General features: G+C 44.0%; 1 protein-coding gene across 2 annotated transcripts in view; it reads left to right on the plus strand.

Annotated features, from left to right (window-relative positions):
* RASGRP3 (RAS guanyl releasing protein 3) overlaps positions 1–14,667 on the plus strand; it is a 66,930-nt gene extending 52,263 nt beyond the window's left edge. Inside the window, exons 11-17 of one of the 2 annotated variants that reach the window (XM_061991180.1) lie at positions 3,286–3,402; positions 5,633–5,748; positions 6,560–6,707; positions 9,986–10,022; positions 12,426–12,551; positions 13,069–13,433; positions 13,924–14,667. In XM_061991180.1, coding sequence (XP_061847164.1) covers positions 3,286–3,402; positions 5,633–5,748; positions 6,560–6,707; positions 9,986–10,022; positions 12,426–12,551; positions 13,069–13,433; positions 13,924–13,932 — 918 coding nt within the window. In that variant the 3' untranslated portion in view covers positions 13,933–14,667. The remainder of the gene's footprint in view (positions 1–3,285; positions 3,403–5,632; positions 5,749–6,559; positions 6,708–9,985; positions 10,023–12,425; positions 12,552–13,068; positions 13,434–13,923) is intronic. The other variant, XM_061991181.1, reaches the window with a different exon arrangement.
* Positions 14,668–20,291: the final 5,624 nt, after the last annotated feature.

Genomic DNA, 20,291 nt, shown 5'->3' on the forward strand with positions numbered 1-20,291 from the left:
GAGGATGGAGCCAGGCTCTCCTCAGTGATGTCCAGTAATAGCTCAAGGGGCAATGGATACAAGCTGGAACATAAGAGGTTCCAAAGAAACATAAGGGAAAAACGGGCTGCCCAGATGGGTTGTGGAGTCTCCTTCTCTGGAGACACTTAAAACCCACCTGGATGAGTTCCTGTGTGACCTAGTCTAGGTGGTCCTGCTCTGGCAGGGGGGTTGGACTAGATGATCTTTTGAGGTCCCTTCCAGCCCTTGAGATTCTGGGATTCTGTGGTACATGTGTATGCTTTCCATAGTGGATGATGGCAGTCACTCTGGCTCCCTCTTGCTCCCAGTACTGATCAGCAAAGCTGATTTGTTATAGCTCTGTCATGGAAGAACTAATAGTCCGTTACTGCAAATTAAGACATTTATCACGTACCTGCTTTGATCTCCAGCCTCAGCTTAGGGAAGGACAAAAGCGATATAAACAGCACTGTGAACTTTAACACCACCCAGTAATTGTGGGAGACCTCTGCATAGCAACCAATGAGTAATTAGTGACATGGAGTTGTTGCAGCAGCCTGATGGGTAGAATGCTACAGCTGAATCGACAGAAGCTGGGCCATTTGAGGCACGCTTCTCTTTGATGGAGTGCCAAAGCACACAAGATATTTTAAAGGGGAAAGAATCTGTAGAGCTTTTGTATGTGGAAAAATTTGTCAAAGGCAATGTGACAGCATAGTTATGTCATTCCAACTGCTTCTTGATGTGATGTTATATGGGTACAAGTCCCATGCAGGTGCACCATGGAGGAAGTGCCTCAGGTGCTGTAGTGTTTTCAAGGCAAAAGTGGAGCTGATCCATTAGTATATGAGCCTGCTGTCAACAGGAACTTGTGCAAAACTTTCAGCTAGGAGGACACTCTTCAGTCAGTACAGCAGTCTACAAAAATACTTAAGCCAGTTGTAGTGGAGCACCTTCTTTTACACTGTCTTGCTTTTCCCTGTACATTAGTTATCATCTTGCTGGCACTATTTACTAGTACAGCTTTTAGCTAGAAGACAATTCTGCCTGGGGCAGTTATGCCACTGAAGACACACTTAAGTACATCTTTTTGCTTTTGACTACAATTTATTTCAATGACAAAATAGGCAGATATTTGCATCCACCTGAAAATGATTTTTTTAAAATCTATGACACTGTTACCCTTGTGCTGGTAAAACACACGGGAGATTCCAGCTGAATCACAAACAGCAAGGTCAGCATTTCTGAACATTCAATAAATTCAGCTTTGTAGTCTGTCTACACTGATTAGTACCTTTCCTCATCACATGCATGTCAAATACATAAATAAAATTTTGGTTTATACAAGTCTAGGAGTGACATAGTAGGAACTAACATTTCCCATTGGTAGAGAAACTTTTGTTGCAACTTGTCAAAAAATGTAAGAATTTATTGAGGCCTCAAATGAAACAGCCCAGAAGAAAGAGGAAGGCTCTAGTGGATTCTGGGTTTTTTTAACAATTTGCACTCAGACCAGCAGGAACTAAAAGCTTTCTGTGAGGACTTGATAGTCTAGCACCCCTCTAGCACTTAGACTAAAAGGCCTCAAAGCATCAGTATCAAAGACTGGGTTTTTTATAATCAATTCAAATTTCTCCCCTGACTGCAGCTGTAAGAATTTCACAATACAGGCATGTAACATGTTATCATGCAACATGTCATACTTAAAAGATTGCTGCATTTCTGCATGTTTTTAGAGCAAAAACACTTGCCAACATGTCAGTCCATCACTGTGCATTGACATTAATCTTAAGATTAAAACATGCTGTAAGTGCTTTAGGCATGTAGAGCTGTATGGCTGTGGTCACTGCACTTCCTGATTTATTTCTTTCTTCCTTTAACTCACCTGTGCAGGTTTATATGTTGAGTCAAGAGCCACTGAGGAACTGATAAAAGCTGTTCTGATAATTGAATAAAATAAATAAAAATTAATAAAGCAGCTCACTAACATATCTACTCTTTCTTTTTTTCCCTACCAAACATGGTAGGTTATGACCTTGTGACCATTTTTCATCTTGATGTCAAAGTCTTCACTATCTGTGTTATATGTAATAATAATAACTGTTACATTTCTAGATGGCTTAATGATCTCCCTCTCAATTCACACCAGTTCAGAGGGAGAGAGATGGGACCCAGACTTGTTGCTCATCAGCTAATACAGGGGTGTTCTGAGGCTGTGGGCTCTTTCCTTTCTGATGCAAACCACGCTGAAGCTTTTCTGCTTGATAATGCTTCACCTGCCATTTGCCCAGCTGTAGATGCAGGACACGGGACAGTACTCCTTGCAGCACTTTTTTATGCTGCCCAGTGGGATTTGAAGCCTTACCTGAAACTATGTTCAGGTTTGTCCCATGTTTTCTACTCGAACAAGCCAAGCTGCATGACAGATCTTCTTCCAAAGCACTGTGGAGGTGTGGAGAGAGCCAGGCTGCATGCTCTGTGCATCAAATGAGCTGCCAGCTACCATTTTTCCAGGGCCAAGCTGTTTTAAAAATAAAATAGTCTGGCTGGTGTTATCTGAAAAGCAAGTTGAAGGTTAGTCCCTTTTTGCTCAGGCTGTCTAAATAATTAGACTGCGTGTCCTGTCCTGCTGTAAACTTGCTCCTATCCCTTCCTGGAAAGACCCTGTTCTTGTTCCACTACAGTGTTGGCATTTCCCTGCCATATCATCATAGCACATCTTCGCTGCAAGCCGGGGGGATGGCTGAGCATGATTCTGCTCCTATTTCTGCATCCTACCCTCTTCTTGGTACCACACAGGGTAGGAACCTGTGTCAGCGCCACCACAGTCCCTGTATGACTTCTAGGCACAATCCCTCAGTGTGGTGCCAGGGCCAGACTGTATCATGATGGTGGCTTCCTCGGGGGATGTACCAGGAAGGAGAAAAGCAGGTTTCTGACCTTGCTTATTTCTGATGCCTGCTGTGTCCAGACACTCCTTCAACTTTGCTGTTGAATCCTCCAGAGACAGCAGTGTGGACAGTCTGCCTGGCTCTGTTTCTGAGCCTACTGGGCACTGCCACTGCCAGAGTAGCTGCACAGTGCCATGGAGGGCCCAGCTGAAGCTGTTAGCAGAGGCAAGCAACCCTTTAAAACCTTGCTTGATGTTTTCCTTAGGCACATTTTTACAGCACAGGGACTCCAGTAGTTTGTGGTTGGAACTCTGACTTATAGAGCTGCTTTTGGAAGGAAGTTCAACTTCATAATTTGGATTTTTAATTCCTTGTGTTCTGATCCATGTCTCAGCAGCCTACCTCCCCGACAACTCCTAACAAGCCAGTAGTGCCACTGGAGTGGGCATCTGGAGTGGTACCAAAACCCGACCCTACCGTCATTAATAAGCACATACGAAAGCTGGTGGATGTAAGTACTGGGAAGAATGTACTAGTCAAAGAGAACAATACCTTTGATATCATTATTATAAATTTCTAATTTTTCAAGAGATTGGTTCAGTTGGTGAGAATTTCAGACATCTAGTAACAAATTTGAGCCTTTACTGATACTTTCAGAAATACTTGTTTTATTCCTGCAGTCAGTGGTGAGATTAGTAAGTAGGTTTTTCTGTACAAAGGAGCAATCTTTCAGGAGCATCCAAAGCCTGGCTGATTAGCAAATGTAAATTCAAGAAGGCAAAGCTGAGCTTTTTCAGCACTAGTCACCCAGTTTATGTCTGGTTACAGACAGCTGGAAACCAAAATACTCAGAAACAACTCACACTTTACTAGGCCCAAAGAAGGTTTCTGGAAATGCTATTTCTCATTCTCAAATTGCTGCCATTTGACAGTCCAGAGCACGTTGTGTACGTTAAAGAAAGCACTGTCTTGGTATTACATTAAAAATCTGGTCATGAGGTCATGGAGAATTATAGCCAGGATCTTCCAGCTTCAGTTTGGAAGGTGATATGTTAGGTAATGCAAACAAAACCAAACACTACCAGTTTCCTTTGGAGAGACTGAGTCCTGTTGTGTCAGTGTGTAAGGAACTTTTAGTGATGTGAGCAGCATGCAGAGGAACCAGGAATGTGTTGTAGATAACAAAGCAAGATTTCCTTCTGCTTTTTACAAATTAATAACTAAGTTTGTGAAGAACTATTAAATTCTCACCTTGCCAGTGTTGCAGATCATGAATTTGGCTTATGTTAAGATAAAGTCTTCGGTTCTCTCACTCAGACTTCAGATATATCTTGTGGCTTACTTTTTGCACATGCTCTTTTGTAAAAAAAGTTTCATTTTCTTTTTACTATGGGATGCCAGAATTGCATATGCTGTTCCTGTATTGCTTTTGTCAGTGACAAATGTGTTAATAGAGATGACTCCACATCCAAACCTCTCTTTGATAGCTTGTTTAAACAGGAAGTCTGTAGCAACTCCTTAACCTTTTCAGAATGTGCTGGGGTTCGGGGGAGGGGGCGTCTTTTTCCTGTGGGTGAGGGAGATGGAATCTCCCATTTCATGAATTTGGCCTGGTTCAGAATGTATGATCTTGAGTTTGACAGGATTAAAACATGGTTTTGAGGCTGTTAAGGATACAGCGCACCAAGAGGCCCACACCACTCTGTACAGCTGACTTCATTTTGCCAGTCTTTGTCATTTACCAGCTGCTTTGAGTTGTGCTTTAAAGCATTGTTTTTATTACTGAAAGTGTTGAATACTACTTGGGTTTGTGAGTCGGTTCCTTCTTGATGATGTATTTTTGACATCTGCCAGCCATCAGTCAATCAACAGGTGCTTAGAAACTGACTTCATCATATTCTTGTTAAAATAGGACAACGCAAACTCAATATGTTAAATTCTTGTCTTTGACAACCAAACCTTAATCTGATGAGAGAGTCTGAGCTTCAATATGTGTCTTTCAGACAGTCTGGTTAAGTTTGATATGTTTTTCCCATCAGTATCACACGTAGCCTTAAGGCCCTTTGCACATCTCTGCAGAAAACAGAATATAGTAAGTCCTTATCAGCTAAGGAGAGCTTCCATCACTGTATGGGATCAAATTTAAAGGTTGTATGTCTGCTTTTTCTTAGCAGTGAGCTTGGGTGGGTTGATGGGAGAGAATGGTTGTTAGATACAAAGTGCTCATGATCTGGATATCGTAGTATTAGTAAACAAATCAGATTGAAACAGTATTGTGGCAGAGCAGAGGTGACCAACTAAAAGAGAAGTGAAGCCACAAACATCCAAAATACTCATGGGAAAGCTGCTGTAGGGTTGGTTTAGGTTTATTTCAGTTCCGTGATTCAAAAGCATGCTGAATGAAACAAAGGGAACATCATATGGGGAAGAAGTTTAGTGACATTTCCAATTAAGAAGAAAAATAAAGCAAGAATAATTAGTGTGAAGAGGTGTGGAGAGTCATCACTAGACAAATACTGAGGTCAAGTTTTCTTTTAAAATTTGCCATTTTTTTCCCCTGCAGCCCAATAAATACACACGTCGAATTTAGTAAGGAGGGATAAAAGGAATAAAACAAGACAGCAGAGCACCTGATTAGTAATGTTGAGCATTAAGATACATGTAACTGTAAGGCTGAAGAGCTGATGTAGATTCAGGATAGACTAGACACTAGGACAATAATTTCTTCTTTTTTATCTCAGTCTGTCTTTAGGAACTATGATCACGACCATGATGGCTATATTTCTCAGGAGGACTTCGAAAGTATAGCTGCCAACTTCCCCTTTTTGGACTCTTTCTGTGTGCTGGACAAAGACCAGTGAGTTTGGAGATTTCTTTGTGGGTTTTTTTTTTCCTTTTCCTCAATCCAAGAAAATAACCAAAATCACATATTCAAGAAACGATGTCTTCTAAGGGTCCTGTATCTGACATCTCTCTTAAGGAACTTAAGATCACTTGAAGGCTGTAATTCTGTTAATTCTGTAATTCATCTAACTTTTTATGCTGTAGTCAGTTCTATAAAATCCCACTCAGCTTGGAGCCCTGCGTTACCTGGTGCTTTAAAAAATAATATATGCAATAGTTTAATGTGAAATTCCTGCTGACACTGAGTCAAAACCCCTGGAGTATCATCATATTACAGTGAAGATGCTGCATCCAGACCAGGCATCAGACTGATGAAACAAATAAGTTGTGTACAGGACAGGAAAAATAAGTGTATATAGCCGAGAGAGAGTAACTAATATTCAAGGAGGCAGATAAAATATATATTTCCTAGCCTGCTGGGCTTTGTAGTTCTTGTTGTCCAGAATCTCTTTGACTGTCAAGGCTGCTGGTCAGTCAGGGACATAACTGCTTGGCTTGTGTGAGCAGTAAGATCCTTCACTTAACAGCCTGGTCCATGCTCTGATACCATGAACAGGTGACAAACCAAGGTCCCAAGTTCAGTGTTTGCTGCTTAATTAAGGATAAGAATTATAAAGGGTTGGTTTGGTTTTTTTTTCCTGCTAGGATTGGTGCAGCTTTTTCAAAGAATGTGCTTTGTGTGCCACCTGCTTTTTGCAATGAGAACGTCCTGAATTGCTCAGTGCCCTGAACAGTGACAGATCTACATTTTTTTTCCCTAACAGAGACGGTCTTATAAGCAAAGAAGAAATGATGGCTTACTTTTTGAGAGCTAAGTCACAGTTCCAGTGTAAAATGGGACCAGGGTTTATTCATAATTTTCAGGAGATGACCTATCTTAAACCAACTTTCTGCGAGCACTGTGCAGGATTTGTAAGTATGTTTTTAATGAATATATCTTAAACATGATTTCTTTTACCCTTTAACATAGACAGGGTGAAACTGGCTCCACACATTGCTAAAGTCCAAATACCTCATTGCACTCAGAGCACAAAAGACTTACTCATGTTGTAGCTGTGCTATCCAGTTTTGTTTTAGTGGTTCCATGAATACTGGCATTTGTCAAGAATTACTGTTGTGGAGGGGGGAAGAAACCCAAAATTGTTAGCTGAAGGACATTAGAGACTATATGAATGGCTTTACTTGGTTTATCTTAAGTCTTGAATTTGGCTTGATTTCCCATGTAAACAAGCTCAAGGGAAAATGGGTGTCTGGAACAGAGGATGTAGATGAAGCAAAAGCAGTTCTTTCTCAGGAAATTGCACACGGCAACATAGTTCATAATTCTCTGAATGGCCCTAACAGCCTTAATCTCTTCTCTGTTGAATTAACAGATCTTCTAATTTGGTCAAGCAATCAAAAGTGCTCCCAGCAGTTCTGTACAATATGAATTTTTAATATTTTTTTTCTTTTAGTTTGCCTCTTCTCTCAGCCATATCTTACCAGATGTCCCTGATCAGAGGGCTCTGTACATACCTGGGAAATTATTGCTTTTGTGAACGTTTGCATTGCTTGTAAACCTCTTCCAGCATTCCCACTTCAAATCAAGTAAAGAAAAAGGGATTCCTATGATTTAAAAGTTACTTTAATGCACACCCCCTGCTGAAATCCACATTTAGACAGCTAAAGCAATAAAACAGAGGGGGCCACGTCCTCTGCTTACACGTGGCCCACGTACAGGGTGTAAGCTCAGCGCACTGTCCCCACTCTCCAGCGCACATCTGCCTCTGCTGTTCTCTCACTGCTAAGTGCAAAAACGTGCCTACTTTCAGACCAGCCCTGGGGTTCTTGCTCTTGCCCCTGCTCCCATCTTCCGCTCGCTTCTTTTGCAACACATCAGTCTTGTTCAAGTGCTCATGGTGCCTACTGCCAACTGCTGACCACGAGGAAGAAGGAATTCCACCTATTTCCGCTAGAACTGCAAAAACCTTGGAGGTGACACGGTCAGTGCCTGCTCAGGAGCGTGCTGGTGGGCTCTAGAGCTGACAGCTCCCGCAGATAAAATGGGACAGGGGTGGTCACTGGCCTGAGCCTATTGTTTGAGGCTGCCTGCAGCCTCATTGCATTCGTGACACTCAGTTCATGTTTGGAAGGCTTCCAGAGCAAAGCAAGGCCCAAGGACTGCCCTTGCAATGTCCTCTCCACCAGATATTTTTTCTCCTGCATCAATCTACTAATTGGCCATTGTTGGATTTTTCACATCTCTGATTACAGCCAGTGCAGGAATACAAATGAGTAAGGGGTTGTACAGGAAATGGAAATAAGGTCATTTTTCCTGTCAACTCACTGAGTCATTGGCATTGTCCTGTGAATGACTTGGGCTGATAGGACAGGAACCAACTACAAAATCCGCTGCATCCTTGTTCTGCATTTCAGTGCTGCTCATCCATGGGTGGAAACCTAATTTCTAACTGATGCACCACTTCCCAGTCAAAGTAACGTGAACTGGCAGCACAGTGGGATGAGTTGACATGACAGTGCTATGCACTCAGTATTCAACAAAATGCCTGTTATGAAAGCGATACAAACTTTAAAGGTCAAGCTAAAATCTAATGCCATTAAGCAGTAAAATTGATATGCCCATGGCCAGTCACATTTCCGTGCTGTGGCTTGAGTTGCACCATGTGGCAGGGTAGGTGACCAGCCATCCTGCTGAGCTTTATAATCTAAACTTGCACAGATCTTCTTACCTTAGAGCTGGCTCCAGACAGCTTTGAGGCAAAGCTATGTCAAACAAATGCAAAGCTTTAGGTCAGAAATCATGACACGGCACTTCAGCTACACTTTCACTACTGTGTGTAACCACAACAGTGGTGCCAAATTTGAGTAGGAGGAAGACACAGAGCTAAGAAGGTGAGGAGAAAGCTCTTCAGTGGGAACAGGTTAGAGCTTAAATCTCTTACAGTGATCCTGGGAAAAAAGTAATTGCTACTCCTCCAAGTGGGACTGGGGTCTCAGCTGTCACTATCTAACCACAACATTCCCTGGTATATATACAGAATGAGCAGGAAAAGAGCAAGCAGCAGGCTTTCTATGACCCTACTTACAGTGTTATCCCTTCTTTAATTCACTGTTCTTCCACATTGTCTTTCTCCAAGGCCCCATTTTTCCTGTGCAGTGTATGGGATTTTTTTTCTACCAGAATCTTCCTATTCTCTTTGTTTTACTCTTTCTTTTGTATCCAGAATATTTTCTGTCATGACCATTTTCACCCCCTGCACACTGTGCATGGATTCTTATAAATATGGTGGGATACTACGTGCAGTTTCAACTGCCTGGATGTGCTCACCTCCCCTACTAATTTTCACATGAGTTTAATAAACAGTGCAGTCCCTGGTTATTTTTTTTCTTTAATGCTAGAACTAGAATTGCCCCTTTCTCTCTCTGCCTCTCAGAGTGAAAATGCCTGTTTTTATAACACCATGGCTATAGATACAGCACTTCTGAGTGTATAGATAACAATTTGTCAGGGAATTTTCTTACTTCCAAGCAATCCTGCTCAAGTTGCAGTGAAAGCTTCCCAAAAAGGGGAGCACACATGCTGGCTCCTGGAAGTTTGACATTTCTTTATGTATGGGAACAAGGACTGCTTCTGGGAGAAGGCAAAGATGGAATTTAGTGAATTTACTGCTGGTTTCAGTCTTCCATTTTATTCTTTTCTAAGGAAAAAGGCAGGTGTACAGATCAGATTGCTATAGCTAGATGTGCTGGGGACCACTTGGGGAACCAAGAACCTGGTTTTTGTCCCCAGTGGTGTTTTCTTCTGCTGTGTTTGGATGGCATAGGTCATTCACGTTTCTGGAGAATGGACATGCATTGGAAATTCCCCTGCAGATAACGATAAGTGAGCCTAGAAGCAGAATGTGCTCTGCTGGTTTCAGTAAGCTTGATATGATGGCAATTTTTCACCTGTTCAGGGAAGCAAATGTCATCTCCTCCGCTGGTAGACCCACTGTAAGTAGTAGAAACAAAGGGGAAGCCACACAAGTCTTTTCACAATTAGAGGGGGAGGTCTGCCTAACAGGAAGGGTGTTAAGAGCAGTTGTATCCTGTTTGTGCTTTTGTAGCCATTGGTACTTCCTCATTGTGACCTTATTTTCCTTGCAGCTCTCTTTTCTGATTCCTTGACGTTCTTTTGTCTTTCTTTGCAGCTCTGGGGTATAATCAAACAAGGATACAAATGCAAAGGTAAATAAATATTGCATGGATTTTTTTTCAAGCTACAGGTAGTAGAGTTTAGCACAAGTAGGTCAACTGTATTTTTTTATTGAGGACATCTGTTAATCCAAAATTTGCTTCTAAATTTCGTGTTGTCCATGAGCAGCGACTGCTGGTCTCACTGCATTAGGGGACACAGGACCCAGCTGAGAGCTAAAGGCTCAGAGCAGCCATTGACTCCACAAGGTGTCACTTCCTACCAGCAAACACCTTGCATCTTGGAAAACCAAGTGTCCTCATCCTAATACCGAGACATCCTGAAATGTATCTCCTGAAGGCTTGGGGTCAGGAAAAGGTCAGCTGGTGCTGCTGTCATGTATCTGTAGTGAAGTCTGATTGGCCTTGCAATTCAATCCTGGCTGAGCTAGAAAGAAATATTTACTTCCTAGAGTGCCCAGCAGATCTCATTGCAAGATCTTCTCCAGACACTCAATTTTAAAAAGAAAATCTAGAGATCTCACAGCCCTCTCTTTTGCTTTCATAAAATGCTTAATTTCTCACACAGTGCTCCCACCATGTTGTGCAGGTCAGAAGGATGATGTTGTAGTGGTCCTCATTGGCTTTAAAGTCCTGGACCTAGTGATTTCACCAGCAGCCCAGCTCTGGCTGAGGTGCACTGTTGGTTTGCACAGTTGTAGTTGCATCTCAGCTATTGACAGGGGAAATTTCATGCCGGGGCTTCATATTTAGATACACTCTTTTCCCTTAGTCTTACACTAACCCCCAGAAGAAAGGTCAAGAATTTATTTTTTTTGTTTAGGATACACACACACCATATTTGCGTCTCACTCTTCATCCATAAAAACATCCATGGATAACCCACCATATGTAATTCAGCTTCTCCTGACTTGCTGCCCTCAGAGCAGCTGTGACAGGGTCAGTTGCAGTCTATGCTTTCACTGGTAGGACGAGGGAAGGAAGGTAGAGTTTTGTCACAGCAGCCCTGTAAAAGCAACCTGAGGTCTGAAAGCCAAGCTCTGCCCTGTGTCACTGCTTCTAACAGTGGCCCAGGGGAGAGAGTGCAAAAAGGTTCTGTAAAGTCAAAATTACAGGCAATGGTGCATGAAGGTAAGAGAGCAGAGCTGCTCTCTCAGATCTCAAATTGGTCATCAAGTGTAATTAGTGCCAGCCCTTTGTTGTAGCAGCCACCAGCTGCTCTGTGTGCCCTGGCATCACTGGAATACTGCACCCATTGTGGATGATTTCTGCCTTTAAGCCCAGAGCTGTCATGTTCTGCTTTAAACCTCTAGCACTGTGTTAGCAGGGGGAAGGAGGGCAGGAGTCCATCTGTTCAGGTCTGCTGCCTACCCCAGCACTGTGGACAATGGGGATCAAGCTAGACTCTGTGGTCTACAAGTGATGAAAGAGGTTCTCCAATGCCCAGAGATCTTTGTTGTATTGGCGGGGAGGGGAGGAGTTGTTTCTTTTAGGGCAGACAAAGCCACAGGTGGGCAGCTAATTCTGTATTAGTCATATGAACATGATGGAGGAGACCAGAACTCTCCCCTGTCATCCTAGAGCTGCTGTCCTGAGCAAAATAGGTCTTTTAGCAGAGGGCTATAGCCACAGTTATAAGCAAGTGTTCACTTAGAACAAAATGTTAGGTCATGGAGCAGCAGCAGAGAATCAAGGGAAATGGAAGTTTTCAAACACAGGTAAGGGACACAAAGGAGAGAGAGCCTGTGTTTGAGATGCACATCCTCCACCCTTTGGCCCTTTCTTGCAGACAAGGTCCTCACTGCAGTCCCATTTCAGATAAATATATCTAGTAATGAGTGTGTCAGCAGTGATGCAAAACCCAGCACAGGCTGGGTGGGCAGGTGCTGAGCCTGTTTCTCTCAGGTGAACGATACATGTCCACAGAGCTTACCCTGTGCTGATGTTGCTTGCTGAACTGCTTCAACTAGTGGGCTACACTGACCTCCAGTTGTCCTTCTGGAGGCTCAGAGTATGGACACTCCAAGTGTTCCTCTGACAAAGTGTGTTTACTGTAGTTGGCCCTTCTGAATCAGATAAAAAGAAAGACTCTTTTACTTGAGACTCATGCAGTGGAGTAGAAGCTTTCTGCATGACATACACAGGATCATACCAGTAATTCCAGATCTCTTCCTGGAGACTAATTTCCTCATGAAACTATCATCACCCTCTTCCTTTCTGCTGCCAGATTTCTATTAATGGCTGCCATGGAAATGATCCCGTTTTTTGCAACATCCTTCAAACCAAATGATCCATTTCTGTAAATCCCTTCACACCTTCTGTCAAAGTATTCAATGCTTCAAAGTCTCTCCTAGTGTCTGTCTGCTAATAGCCCCGAGGGATTACCAGGTTCTGACAGCTTTCCATTTGGTGACTTGACATTTCCCTTGTTTACAGACTGTGGTGCCAACTGCCATAAGCAGTGCAGAGACTTGCTGGTGCTGGCGTGCAGGAAGTTTTCCAGAGGAACCTCTGTGGGCAGCAACCACGGCTCTCTGCCTAGCAGTCCGTCTCTGCCTCCAGGTGAGAGCCTTTTTGTTCCTGTCTTAAGCCATTTCTGGAATCCTCTCTGTAATGGCCAGTGGCCTTGCTGCCATCTGTAGTTTTCCTGTGTACCAAGGCACGGAGCAGCCCGTGTAGTTTCCCGTGTAGCTTCTGTTCAGTGCTTAGATGGCAACATCTGTTTCTGCTCTGGTGGCCTGAGGTTCCCTGTCCTCTGTACTGACACCTCTATCCCAGCTGAAAAGAAACAAAACTATAATCAGGGAAACTGTACCCCTCCTTATAAGCCACTTTAGGGGCTGGGGCTGGGAGACATGGGGCACAGTTCTAGCTCCACCTTATCCCTGAACTTGCAGACGGTTGGTGGAAAAGGAAATGAGCACAAACAAGGCCAGAAGCCGTTTCCAAGCAATGTGTGGGTATTGCAAATTATACCCCTGCTTCATATAGGTTACCCCCAGCCCTAAGCCCCAGGCATAGTTATCTATTTGTAAAGCTCAAGAATACTTAAAATAAACAATTCCCTCCTCTCTTTCAGTGCAAGATGAAGTGTTTGAATTTCCCAGCGTCGCTGCAGAGCACCAGGAGCTGGATGGCAGAGCCATCACCCTCGTCACGGGCTCCTCACGCAAGATTTCCGTGCGGCTCCAGAGGGCAACCACCAGCCAAGCCACGCAGACGGAACCACTCTGGCACGAGCCAGGCTGGAACGATTCAGGTTCCCATACTTTCCCCAAAATGAAGTCTAAATTCCATGGCAAAGCTGGGAAGAACAAAGGCTTTGCAAAGTGGGAGAATGAAAAGCCCAACGTGCAGGCTGAGCTAGAGCTGGAAGCTGAGGCCCCGCAGCATGTACACAATCACAACGGAATAGAAACCCTCCCAGAAAGACAAGAATCTGAGGTGAGTTTGCAGCAGAAGCCAAGAAAGTTCAAAACCTGCCGAAGTCTGAGGCCTCATAAGGTTATTTTATGATTTTCATGACATTTTTGTACTCAAATCTACCATTGCCTCTTGCCCAAGAGTTACTTTCAGAAGAAGGACAAATCAGACCTAGATACCCATTTTCTACATGGCGCTGTGTTTACTGTCACCCTGTAAGTGAGGGTTTGCCTCTTGGTATCAGCATGTGCTTTGAGGACTTGGGCACTTTTCTTTTTGAGAATCATTACAGCAGCCTGACCAAATGCTTCTGTGCCCTGGCCCTGCACAGCCCAGGGCTCCACCCTGACTCACAACATCCAGCATTCTGATAAACACACCAGTCCAGACCAGGGCGGGATCTTGGTCTGATTGCTGTTGCTGTCACCCATAAAGGTAATCCTTCCAAAGCCTCATGCTTTTATTGGCCGTGTTTGCTAGCACCTAAGTGCCTGATTTCTTTTGGTTACAGGACAGCTGATTGCTCACCTTGAAGCCCAGAAAAAGATGAAGGTGACATCTGTAACACAGCAAGCCTGGATGGACTGTCACAAACCATGTTTGGCCACGAGAAGTTTTCCTGTACCTCGTCCTTTTGAAGTGACCCACTGCCCCGTTTTCTTAGCTGAAAGGTGTTCTAAAGCACTATTTATTTTCTCACCAGTAAGCCAGTTGGATGAACATTGCACAGACACAGCCGAATGGATCTCTGCACTCGGGCTTGTCTCTTGTATGGCTTTCGTGGAAACTTCCACCACCTGCCAGTGAGGATATATTTGGCCTCTCTTAAATGTACTGCATCATTTGAATATGTCTGCCAGCAACAACAATGGTGAGGACAGAAGCCAAGCATCTACGTTTGTTCAATAACACTCCTTTTCCAGAGACTTGTCGTGATCTTTTAAAGCCAGAAGTTGGTGTGTACGTTGATTAAAATAGCCAAAAACCTTTCACAAAGTTCTCTCTGCTGAAATTCTTTGCACACCTGAGGTTTTGAATTTTGGCTGTGTTTACATTGCTATAGTGAGCGTGTTGGTGTTCAGCACAGTGATGTCAGTTCCCAGATAAAGGATCCTTCAGATGGGCAGCAGGTGGCTGAGAGTGAAGGAATTCTAAGACACTATGCTTTTGTCTGGTTACACCATAACACAGAGGGGGCATCTCTGTCAGCACTGATTATGGTTAAATTAGCATGCAATAAACACCTTAGTTTTAAGTGTGTGTGTGTGTATCTATATATGTGTACGTGATATGTTTTTCTCTGGTTAGCAAGCTGTACCATGCTAAGACTAAATGTACAGAAGAGCAACCTCCCACTTAACAATTTTGCTAATGCAGGATCTAACACCTGGATCTGTAAGGGCCTGAAAAGCAGGTTTGAAGTGGCATTTCTCAGAGCATTATTTAAGAAGCAGGTGGAAGAAGAGAGGAGAAAAAAGAAATGACCACTGCTCCAAGGTCAAACCTGAAAGGTGCATTCCAAATTGGCATACACATCTCCTCACAAAAACAGGTGACTACAAGGAGCATACTCTGAATTAAAGCAACCCAATCACAAGATTTCCTACAAAATTTGAGTTACACCCTTCACCAAGCTGTAAGTCCTCAGGACCAGAGAGTCCTCTCACCTAAGCCAGGCTGCCAGCTGCACTCTTCTGTGGTGATTTGACTGTAACCTACACTGTGACTACGCAATGTCTGCAGGATTCACCATGCAAATCCAAGCAAGTTTCCTTTGTTTTCCAGCACAACTAGTAACAGTGGTAAATCTGGGGAGAGGAGATAAAAAATGGAAGACAGAACATGCTCCTACTGTTTTAAATTCAGAGAAATAAGCACTGCAGGAAGCACTGATTTCCAAGCTAGGAAGAGGGCCAGAAGCATCTTTCGCTCACTGCCATGGGCAAAAGAACAGGCAGTAGCTTTACTTCCTGTGGTGGGTCAGGTCGCAAGGGGCTCCCCATGCAGTTGCCCTTCCAACATGCAGCCTGCACACAGTGAAAATGAGGTGTTTGGTTTAGAGTCAGGCTTGTGCTGGAGCTGTTGAGATAAGCCTTTTAATGCTTTGTAACAGAAATGTTCACGTGCCTGCTTCATTCTTCACAGCTCCTAAGAGTTTTAAATGGCATCTGTAGACCTCAGCCCCTTCCTTGCAGGCAGTTGTAATTCTTGCTCTGAAAGGTACCTGCTCTCCTCTTTCTATCAGGCCCACAAACCATGCCCATCTTCATTCTGTTGTTGAATGTTTCTCCTACATAGTCTTACTTTCTCACTCACCCACTCCCTAAGAAGCTGCTTGCCTAAACTGTTTAAAAGAGTGGGTGCTCCATGTTCTTCAGAAGATGGCCTTACTAAGGATACATTTTTTTCATGTATGTTTGGTGTCATGAGGGCATAGACTCACATTTAAGCAAGAAAAGTGATGTCTTCTACAGAAGCAGCTCCCACTTTCTGAGGGGGCCATTCTGTTAGCAATTAGATAGCTAACCCCCTGCAGAGAATTCATCCACCAACCTGGTAGATTTGGTCAGTTAGGTGCTTCCCTCAGCAGCAGCTGCAGATCTTTCATAGACCACAGACTCATACAGCTGATCCTTCTGAGCAAAATGTCGCTGCGTCTAAGGATGCACTGAGTGAAAAGTTCAGGTACCTGCTCCTGCTGGAAATCCTTTGCTTTAGGAATTTTAAGAAGAGGACCACCCAGAGCATGCTGCTGGCAGTAAGTGTTCCCAGTCATTGGAAAACTTGAGAAAAAGACACCAGGTAGAAATACAGCCCTTTTTAACCACCTTTTTAACAGGAAAAGACTCCTCATAGACAATAACATGATAATTAAATCAAATCAAGCATTAACAGGCTGTTTGCAGCAGAACACTGATCATCTAGTTCCACAGCAAGTACCTGAGTGGGGAGAGCTAACAGGATGTGAACAGCTGTCGTAAGAAGTTGGTATGAGATGAGTTCTTTACCTTGGAGGATGCCCAGCCACGTGAAATTAAATCTCATCCTCTTCTTGAGCTTACCTCAAGCTGTGATCTTTTTCTGAAAAGGGGCAAGATGTTTCCTTACCTCACAAAAAACAATGTAGTTCCCCAATGTGGGCAAAGCAACAAAGAATTTCTTGTTGGCCTCTTTTGAGTTCAGAAAAGGCAAAATGTGTTGCCCGTCCCAGCTCCTGAGTGAGCAATGTACCTCCCTCTGCTGGTCTTGGCAAATCCTGCCTGCTAAAAGTACAGCAATTCTAGGAGAGAGTCCAGGAGAAAAAGTGTTGTAATGACAAGAATATTGGGTTAATGAAGTAACTGAAGTGAGACAGAATCCCAGATGGTGCTGGATACTTCCACCACATCCATTCCTCCCTGTCTCAGGATCTAAGTAAGAAACTGGGGGTAGAAGGGGGGGGTGTTTAAAAGAAAACAACCCACAATAAAAATTCCAAACAAAAAACCCCACAATACATAATGAAAGAAAAGGAAGATTATATCAACTCTTATTTACAGCCTGACCAGCAAATGCCAAAGAATACAGGCAATGAGAGTCGAAAACCATGAAAAACTCAAGTGCTTGGATGATGATTTGGCTCTTGAGTCAAACCCTTTAGGACTTTCTGTGCTCTATAAAGCCTCGTGTTGCAGATAAGGGAGCTCCAGATTTGTTGTCAACTTTATGGAGGAGCCCTAGGTGACTATGCAAGGAGCCAAGGGGACACCTGGCTCCCTCAGAGTGAAATGCAAAACCAAGTTTGAACCACAGCTCTCTCCTCAGTCTTGATCTCCTCTACTCCTCCAGTCTTACCCAGCTTTTGGGCTGTAAAAGAATAATTCCAGCTTCGCAAGAACTATCTTCGTAGACAGAAGCTGTTTTCTCAGAGGTGCTTTCCTCAGGCAGGTGAAGTCTAAGGGAGGAGAGGTGGTGGGGACAGTAACAGCCCACTGACCAGAGATAGTCTGAAACATGACTTTTCCACATCTGGGAAAGGTGAGTGAGGTTTTCCCTTCACTACAGAAGATAAAAAGCTGAGCTGTGGAGTGAGTTCAGGGGCAGCTGCTGCTTAGGGGGCTGACTGCTGTCACTTCTGTGGACTGCTGCTCAGGGACACCTCTGGAAGCCAAGGTGAACATGTGTCCTAACACAGCCCCTACACTCTTCCTTACGGGGAGTCTGGAAGCTGAGATGGCCTGAGCAGCCACAGGAGAGTCCTCACAGCCTGGGACACTTGGTTCCAGAAGCTTTAGGCATCTGCATAGGAAAGAGCTGCATGTGAAGGATCCTGGACACAGGTGGGGAAAAAAATGGAGAACAAATAACAGATGGGGGAATAAGCATGGGAAGAACCATACTGAGAGAGCTCTCCCTCTCTACGTGACACCAAGAATGGAAAGGGATCCCAATGGACACCAAGCAGAGGGAGGAGGAAGGAAGGAAGGAGATCTGAATGCAGATTTTGTGAAGACACAAGAGGCAGGAGAAACAAGGGCTTGTTGTTTCATGATCCTTCCAGCCACAAAAAATCCTAACCAAGGTTTGCTTCATTCAGCATCAGCCTGCTAACTGATGGGCCTCTGTACAGCACAAAAAATAGCTCCAAGTACTACTCAAGAGAGTCTTGACAACAGAGTTGGCCCACCCAGGGACACTGGAGAAATAGATGTAACTTTGGAACAAGTTGGGAGTTACCAGCACTGATCTGAACTGGATTTTCAAAATAAGCACTGCAGCCAGCAGGCTAAACTCATTGGAAAATCTGTGTGCTGAACTCTAAAGTGCTGTTTACAGCTGCTGGCAATCCGGTCCTAGGAGACAGAAAAGCCATCAGCAAAAGGCTACCACTGGGGCAGTAGGAAGGGTAGCCAAAAAGTCTGTTTTTTCCATGAGTTAAGCTAATGCCGGAAAGTTTAAAGGGTCCTTATCGCCTTCATCTCTGCTCCATGTGTGAAAACGAGTAAGGACCTTCCACCTGCCCCACGGCACAGGCAGGCTCCCTCTTTCTTTGATTTTACAATAGTGTTTTCCTACTTTTTGTACTTGTTTTTCTCTCCTCTGTTGGAAAGACCCATGTGGACCAGAGGGGAAATTACTGGACAATAAAGGGGAAACAATGACACTGACAGCACTCAGAGCTGTAAAAAGCACAAAGTAAACACACAGGAAAAATATTTTTTCCCTTCTACCCTTGTTTGTTAAGCCATTAGACAATGTGTGACTTGTTTTTAGCCAAAGAGGGGAGAAGGCAATGTTTACAGCTAGGCAAATGCACTTGCTTTTTTAGTTTATGTTCCTTTGAAAAAGCACAACCTGAAACAAACAAGCACGTGAGTATTTTGAGAGTCTACACAGGGGAAACACAAGTTCACGTCCACCTCTGTGTACAACTCTCCCATCAGGACATTGGTCTGGCTTTAACCTAAGGGTATGCTAGAAAGCTGAAAAAGCAAGCCTGCAGTTCGGCATGAGCCAGCTTGTTTGGGACTGCTAAATCACACTCAGCACCTTAAAAATGGACACATAGCATACCTGTTGTACAAGGAAAATCCAAAGTTCAGAGAGGCAGCAAGATGAGAAGCCTGACAACCTTTAGCAGAGACTCTCTACTGCAGTCCCCAATAAAGCAGAACTAAGAACAAACCACGTGCAATGAGCAGACAGCTGAGGGCTTTTGCTGCTGGCCTTCATTAACCTGACAGGGAGCTGAATTAACTTCAAGCACTCTAAGAAATCAACAGATGCCTTTCAGACACCCAAACGAGTCCTCAGATCTTAGAACTCTCTTACCCCATCCTCTCAACTCTTCCCACCTTGGCAGAGCTCGATTTTAACTTCCCAGGTGCATCACCTGTTACAGGGAATACTTGTGCCACAGGACTTTAAGCTCCAGCCACTTCTCACAACTACCTACTGACACGAATCTGCTTCTTTTCTTCCCTGTTCTATCTCAGGTACTTGGCTGCTAAGCATCTAGTTTCTAATTAGACCAGAGGGTGGTTGATGCACTTGCCACTTCCATTACTGCAGATGCAGACAGCAGTTTAATGGAGACACACAGTCATAGACCTCAGCCATGTTACAGCAGCTTATCCACATGCTCTGCCTGCAAAGTCTAACCCGCAGCCAGAGGAGCCACCAGCTGTAGGGGCACAGCATCATGAAGCTGCATACTTGGGGCATTGGCTGGAGGAGGAGAGGAATCCCATCAAGTGAGCTAGGGATTGCCAGCCAGCACCAATCCTAAAGATGATAAACTACTCGGGGAGCAGCTACAAGCAAAAAGGCTTCCTGGAGCAAGCGGGAGCTCAGCTGGATGCTCTTTCCCTTGCTGCATTACTATTTTGCACACAGTAGGCAATAAACTTTTATTCCATTCCTTAGACCTGCAAAGAAACCCCAACACTGATCACAGTGCATATGGACCTTGGGATTCCAAGGCACATATTAAGGTGCCTGATGTGGGAAGCAAGTGTGTCCCTGCCCTTGCTACCCATTGTTATTTTACCTCACAGTGACACTTGGGAGAATGGGTGATCCTAAGATGGGATGGGAGGGCAATGCAAGTGAAGTCTGTAGGAAACAGAAGTTGCTAGATGCAGATGGAAAGAGGCCTAATGCCTATGGAAAAAAAGAGTAGCAAGAACCACCATGCCTAAAAGGATGAATGCTGTTGCCCTGTGTAAATGTTTGCTTACTTAATTGCCTTCTTGATCAGCTGGGAGTTCTGCTCAATGAAACTAAGCATGTATATCCAACCCACCACAACCCTAAACACCTCCACAACCCATTTCTCCTCACCCAGCTCCCACTGAAGAGATTCCTTCCAGTGCAGCAAGAATCATGTTTAGAAGACCA

Source organism: Colius striatus, chromosome 2, assembly GCF_028858725.1.
Source record: "Colius striatus isolate bColStr4 chromosome 2, bColStr4.1.hap1, whole genome shotgun sequence".
NCBI lineage: Eukaryota > Metazoa > Chordata > Aves > Coliiformes > Coliidae > Colius > Colius striatus.